Source organism: Eurypyga helias, unplaced genomic scaffold, assembly GCF_000690775.1.
Source record: "Eurypyga helias isolate BGI_N326 unplaced genomic scaffold, ASM69077v1 scaffold43846, whole genome shotgun sequence".
NCBI classification, from domain to species: Eukaryota; Metazoa; Chordata; class Aves; order Eurypygiformes; family Eurypygidae; genus Eurypyga; species Eurypyga helias.
Window position 1 is genome coordinate 5434 of NW_010259318.1, and position 7359 is coordinate 12792.

The 7359-nt window shown below is 42.7% G+C and overlaps 1 protein-coding gene across 1 annotated transcript in view; it reads right to left on the minus strand.

The window, feature by feature from the left end:
* Positions 1–5461: 5461 nt before the first annotated feature.
* The window catches only part of LOC104511859 (cAMP-dependent protein kinase type I-beta regulatory subunit-like), a gene marked incomplete at both ends in the record, with an annotated part of 30341 nt that continues 28443 nt past the window's right edge, over positions 5462–7359 (minus strand). The window contains one exon of the mRNA XM_010154636.1: positions 5462–5583. Within this exon, the coding sequence (XP_010152938.1) occupies positions 5462–5583 (122 nt within the window). The remainder of the gene's footprint in view (positions 5584–7359) is intronic.

Below are 7359 nucleotides of genomic sequence, written 5' to 3' on the forward strand. Positions count from 1 at the left end.
TCAAAGAGCAACAATTTAGAGCAGGAAACAATTGGGCTATTATTTTTCTTTTTTCTTTTCCTTCTTAAGGAGCTTTTAAATCATAAATCTTCAGATGCTTGTTGTGCAATTTAAGACTCCAGTCGACTTTTCCTACAAAAAGGCCCAATTCTGTGAGGGACGGAGCGCCCTTCCGAGTCAGACCAAGGACCTTCCCCTGTTGGTGCGCGTTACCATGGCAGGAAGAGTTTACAAACACCTAACAAGGCTTTGTACTGCATTTGTGCAGAGGCGCTCCATAGCATGCCAAGAGCGTCAGCAGGGCTGGAAACACTGATTTCACCTACAGGACAGTATCTCGAGAACACTCTCAGCAAGACCTCGCAGCGGATCCTGCCCAGACTGGAACCAGTTCGTGGCCCTGACTTGAAATGTCAACAGCAGCATGAAAGCTAGCAGCCCCCCGAGGATTACAGGACTGTTTTCAATGTAATCAGCCAAGAATAGTGCTGGACAAATGATTGTTACCGATTAAATTCATTTATTTTTGTCAATTGGGCAGCTCTGTGCATTAATTCTGGAAGGATTTCTGTACTGTCCATGAAAATGCTTCTCTTATTTGCCGTTTTTGCTATTCCCATTGCCTGGTTTCGGTACTGATAGATACTTTATGCCTTCTCCCCTTAAGCTTTTGCTCATCTTTATGAAGCATCATTAGGATTATTCCCACTGATGGGGAAACAGGGAGGGTAATTGTCTGCCCACAGACTGGACTGATAATACAGGTGAGACTGAAAATCAGATGCCCTCACTCTTCCTCCCCTCTAACCAACAGGATAATGGCAAAGAACACAAATCCCCAGCTTTTTTGAAGTGCTTTTCACATAGGAGTTGCAGAGGATGGTGCAACTACCCCCTGTAACTTAGCACTAGTCCACAGTTAAATACACTAGCTTTTAAAATTAAAACCAAAAATCCAGTGTGAAACTACTTGATACAATGGGTCCATTTCTCCTTGAATTTTCTCCCATGAATTATCTTCTATTTTTAGGTCTTTTATTTTTAGGTTGCTGCTTGCTATTGCTGGGCAACTCGACCAACTATTAATTGGAAATGTTTCTGCTTCTCATGCAGTTTTATTTCTTTGCTTTCTGCACCACTTAAACCAAACTGTCCTCCGAGGAGATGACAGGCTACGGAGAGCTCATGTAAAGGACAGTTACAAGCTGTGCTCTTCGGGCACAGTGTGGCACTATTATAAACCTTTCGCTGCCCTCCCCTCCTACACCTGCGTACGTTTGTGTCTGTGCAGGCATTTTTCTTAAGCCATGTCAAACTTTATGGAGTATTAGGGCCATATGGCAGCAGTTCAGCAAGCTCGCAGTATGCAGCTGAGATTAAAAGACTCCCTGAGCACAGTCGGTGGAGTCCCGTGACAATATCCATGTGCCGTATACGGCACTCCGTCATGACAAGTAGATCCAAATGAGCTGACACGGGGAGGGGTGGGAGCTGGAAAACCCAGCAGGGCACTTCACGGCTGCTGGCCCACACATTTTTGGCAGCTGCATTATGGACTTCAAGGTGCTGTGCCACCCAGCTACGTTTGAAGCTGAACTTAGGAGAATGGTACGTGATCATAACCGCTATTTTTAATACTATTGTCACTACCTTTCTCAGTAACCTAGACAACAGCAAAAACCTCATTTCTTTCCAGTTTCAGAGCGCTACTACACCAGTTTGAACTACTGTTTGAGCTGAAGTCAGTAGCAAAGCACGAGTTGGGAATACAATCAGCTCCCGTTCAACTGGCATTTCATTTAAAGGGACTTGATGTTTGCTGGGATTTTTAACTCTGCAGAGCTCACATGCCTGTGCAAGCTACCACTTTAAAATGCTAGCTAAAAATATTTGCCTTATCTGCAGTCAGATGAATAAATCCTCCCCACTGCTGGGTACACAGAGTGGCAGTGTACAATACAACTGCAAATTTATTTGTTAGAAGCTGTACATCTGTTATGATTTACACTTGCCAAAATATAATTCTTTATGGCAACAATTGTTTCATGGTGCTTAAAGTTTTTCACCTCTGTGCCAGGAATCTCGTATGGGATAATTCCATGACCTTGGAATCCAGCAGACACATTCCACATCTGTCTGGTCTGGGAAAGCCCAAGTTTGTTGTGTGAAAACCGGAGTGGGAGAGTAAGACCTGGAAATATCTGAAAATACAGAAACTGCAGGGCTGCTTCTTTTTTTCTTTCTTTAATTGCCAGTTTCAAGTGTAGTAAATCAATCTCACAGAAGCAGTTACTTTGCTTTTGTAAGCAGACATTTACTTCTGATCCTATCTTCAAATTAAAGAATATGGTATAAACATTAAAATAATTCTATCTCTGGAAAAGATCACAGCCTTTAAATATTAAAACTAAATCTTGCTGAAGGCTGCTTAAATGGAAAAGCATCCCACCTACTCCAAGTAACCATCTTCCTGGTGTCTGTGAAGATTTAGGATGGCAGAAAAACTGTAGCTGTCCTGGAATCTCAGAGTAATACTTCTCTCATTTGACTTTTTAGCAAAAAATGAACTATAAACAGCTTTGTGAGCACTGAACTTAAAAAACCCTGGTTTCCTGTGACGCTCCACTGTGCATGTTTTCTGTTATTCTAATAATTTGGCTGAGCTCCTCCTGCTGCAGTTGCTCTCCATGGGGCACTGCAGCATTTTCATGCATACAGCCTGCACCTCAACTAACCTGCACCCTACTATGTTCTGTGAAACACTGGAGATAAGGAGGTGGACAGAAAGCCTTGAAGAAAAGTTTCTACCAAGAAAAAAGGAGAAAAAGTGAATGTGCTTGCTTGACAGAAGGGGGAGACTAAATATTCTTGTCCATACTAACCAGGATGACAGTTTAAAGCAGGAATTGCTATTCTGATCATCACCAAGGCTGAAAGTCTCCCTTTCAAATGGATTTAATGGTTGCACTTCAGTCTGCAAATCCTGAAGGTGCCAATTCACTTACAGGCTATGTTTTCCTGCAGGACCAATATACTTAAAAGATGGTATGCCAAAGGTGTGTCACAGAGAAAGGCAGTACAGCAGGCTAGCCAGAAATGAACAATTAATTTATGAAGTTCATACAAAACTCTGCTAACTATTTAAAATCCACGTGTGAGTCCTGGGTGTCTTAGAAAAGCTCTTATGATGAGAGTCACAGGATCCCACTTGGAACCAGTGTTTGTGATGCTGCTGCACCAAAGCATTGTAAACTGGTAAGGCATCCCATGAATGACTGTGATTTCTAATAAATGAGTACCTTGCCCCAAAATTGCATGGCAAAGCTTAGTGTACTCCTGGACACAGAGCACTCCAAAGGAGGCTGCATTCTGGTGATGTACGAAATGCTTTCTGTATGTATCACAGCCAAACAAACTGGCTGCATTTTGAGTGTTTTGGATTATAAGGCCACAAACATATGAAAGAAGGTAATGCCTTTTCAACATACTGTGACAACAAACTAGCCAAAACCACTTTCAACCAGTTTGTAGAATAATGTGTTCCTGGCAGCTTGCATCAGCTCTCCTGCAGAAAAGTTTAACATCAGAAATGTAAACTACTATGAAATCAAGTTTAAAATACAATGCTTAAGCTATGTGGGAGCGGGCACAAATACTACTGCCGCGCAAGAAACAGTTGATACTGGATGTTCACTTGTTAATGCAGAGAAATACAGGCAAATTCCAAAGTGCGAAACTATGTTAGATTTATAGTGGAAGGGTGAGGTGAGCAGATATTTTATGATTATGCAGTATGCAGTGTTAATACTTTTCTACCCATTCAAGTCTTAACAGCTGTTCCATCAAGAGGGGAAAAATAAAGGCCCTTGGTAATTCTTAAGCAAGCTGCCAATTTTCCACATGGGATTCGTATGGCTAAGAAAATCAGGTTTTCCTAGTCTCGTGCTGCTGCGAGGAGTAAGAGGACACTTAGTAACACTAGTAGAAATGAGTTTTTTCTTACATAGTAGAGTAACTTGTTAATGAAAAAAAAAATCCCTGTTTAGCATTAGCCCCTTCTATTTTGAGACTGGTTTTTTGAAGCGGCATTGCTTATGACATACTTAAAGTTCCTTAAGCGTCCAACTGTGTGATACACAGGTGCAGTTATTTGCACTCACAATTCTGTGAGCATCAGAAGAGAAACTATGTTAATAAATCAAGTATGTATTTCATCACCAGCATCCAACATTCAAGAGGAAAAAAATAATGGAATTTTAAGTGTCAGATATGGATTATGAACGAAATTCTGTCTGACTTGGATAAAGGCACCTATCCAAACCTTCACAGAGAAGGAGCAAGGAAAAGAAAACCTGTTGGTCTCCAAGCCATTTGCAACGGGTGTTGTACAACCCTCCTATCACCCAAGCAGGGCAGGGTCTCTTCCTAAATCACAGCATAGCACAGCAGCCTGATGGAGCCAGAGACGTACTCGTGTATGCACAACTGAATCCCAAGGCAACACAATGATACCAGCTTCCTTACATCCCCCTGACCCACCTTCTCCCACAGTGAGGGATTTGGATTGCCTCCTGTGCCACCACTGCCTCGATGCTGGTCATGTAACACGGGGCATGGCATGTGCATTTCAACTGTCACCACACAGTCATATGTTGGTCATTCCCAGGCTAAACATTTGTGTATAAACACTCACAGCTGGTACTTTAAAGCTCCTACTTCAACACGCATACAATCATTTCCTAATGCTGTTGTCTTAGTCTGAGTCTCTGTAATATCTTTTTATAACTTGTTATATCACAGTTCCTAGGTATTTGTGTGAGATACCAAGGACCCAAATATTTATGTCAGAGAGGAAGGAAAAACCCCATCAGCATCTGTTTGCAGAAGTGAGATGGTGGAACTGAAGTGTCAGATCATCTCCCAAGAAGTTGTCAGCATTTTCAGCTGCCTGACAGATCTGTCTGCCTGTGTGAGAGTAAACAAGAAAGTGGCTCAGCCATTTGGACTGAGTTTAAGGCAAAACAAAGAACAAATTATCCAGTTTCAGATCAGGTCTCTTGCTCCAGTTCACAGATGTTCGCTTACGATTTCCACTGTAAGTCCCTTTGGGAACAATGATCAATGCACTGTGTGGCTGGCCAGCCTGGTTAAAGTATTGGCAATTTAAACAAGAAAAATCTCATGGAGAAAACAAACCTTCAAACAATGAGGACTCTAGACACACCTCAAAATTCCTCTGTGTCTTCAATTTCCTGGAAATCAAGGATCATCCCACTTCAGACATTTCCATGGAACTGGTGTCTGAATTCATTTGAATTTTGAGCAATTCGCCTGGTTTGAATGGAGTTAGTTCATATTTATGCTGAAGTAAGAGATTAAACTGAACCCAAATGTCTTTAACACAAAGTTTTGATCTTTACCAGGAAATGACAGAGCTTACTTATCAGGATGCTAATCTTACCTCCGTAATAATGAAGAAGTCATCACCGGGCTCTCCCTGCACAACAATTTTTTCTCCGTCTTCAAACTGGACAGGTTCCAGTGCATCAGCCACTGTCAGCCGCTCCCATTTGTCCAGGGACTCTGAAATATTGAAGATCATAAAGCTTTATTATAAAAAGACTCTAACTTTGGCTGAAGATTCGTATCTAAACTGACAGCTTTGCTATGCCTGGTTCTGTTATAAAAGAAGCATTTCTTTCATCCAGGCACTTTGCACGAACCTACAGTTGGGAATCGTGAATGTATTTATTCATTGTGCCTTAGACTTTAGTAATCACCCAGATAATAATCTTAAAAGTTGGACAGGAAAAGTTGGCTCCGGTTCCCTACGCCTGCGATCCGATCCGCGCTGCCCTGATGCTGCAGCGCACTGGAGCAGCCTAGGAGCTGCCTGGAGATACCAGTGACACGGGAGCACCGAGATCCTCTGAGCCCATCCCACACCAGATGTCACAAGTCCTGCTGCCTTTCCATCAGAGTCGCTCTCAGCCGGTTGCTGGTGGCCTGCTCGATCGGCGATGCAAAGACGCCCGTTTAGACTCTCCCCCCGGGTGAGACCAGGCGCCACTGAAGCCAAGGGCAAGACCCTGGCACATGGGGGGCGCTGGGACCAGAGGCTCCGTATGGCTGCCTGAAGTGGCACCGCTGTTTCATCTGCCAGCGGGATGGCTTACAAAGTGGGTTTTTTTCATTCCCCCAGTTAGAGAGAGAAGTTATAAAACTTCAAAGTTCAGTAAGGAAATATTAACGGTGTGTTTTATGAGTAACGGAGCTAATACAGCCTGGTTCCTGGGCCTTGGTGTCCTGTCACCCGCCAGCAGCTGCCACAAATCCCATGATACCCACATGGCAAAATGCTGCACAGCGCTGCCCAGGGCTGCTCGCTGTCCCCTGCGTTTGCAAAGGGATGAGTTTTACCTGCCCTGCCCTCCGGGAGAGGAGGGGTGCCAACCTCTGTCTCTCCCCTCCACCCATTTGCATGAGAATTCAAGACAATGACTAGTACTTGAACTTCTGTACTTTTATCAGATTTGACTGAAAGAAGTGACAGGTTTAAGAGTTATTAAAAGAAATAGATAATACAATGATACAACCTTCACTGTCTCAAAAGACGGGGCTAAAATTAATGTACTAACTCTCTGCTGAATCTTACTTAGGAATTCTTGATAAGTCAAGACACGGCCCCTGACACCAGGATTAGACCTGGGCTGTTCTCTCAGACTTTAGATTTCCCATTTTGTTGAAAACATTGCTTAGGAGTTTTGTGCGAGGGGGAAAGAAAAAAAAAAAGCCTTTTGGCTGAGCTCAGACACTGAGTCTGGTAACAAAACCAGACTGAAAGGATCAGTGCACCAAAGGTAAGTTTTGAGTCGCGTGACACACATTCATCTTCATGTTTTTTATGCCACTTTCTGTTGCTTTTTGGGAAATTACTATTTCTAATGTTTTCCCCACCTATCATCACTAATGCACTTTCCCAGTGTATTTGAGCCTTTTGGCTGAGCTCAGACACTGAGTCTGGTAACAAAACCAGACTGAAAGGATCAGTGCACCAAAGGTAAGTTTTGAGTCGCGTGACACACATTCATCTTCATGTTTTTTATGCCACTTTCTGTTGCTTTTTGGGAAATTACTATTTCTAATGTTTTCCCCACCTATCATCACTAATGCACTTTCCCAGTGTATTTGTGGCCTTTGCTGCAGAAGCATTAATATCAAAGACCAAGCCCGTATTGTCAATGCGACATTCAAAAAGTGCTCTGTTTGACAAAAAATAACCATAAAACTCTTTCATACAGACTAGAGTAGGCTTTTTCATTTAGGGAAAAAAAAAAAAAGAACTCGGTAATCAACAAT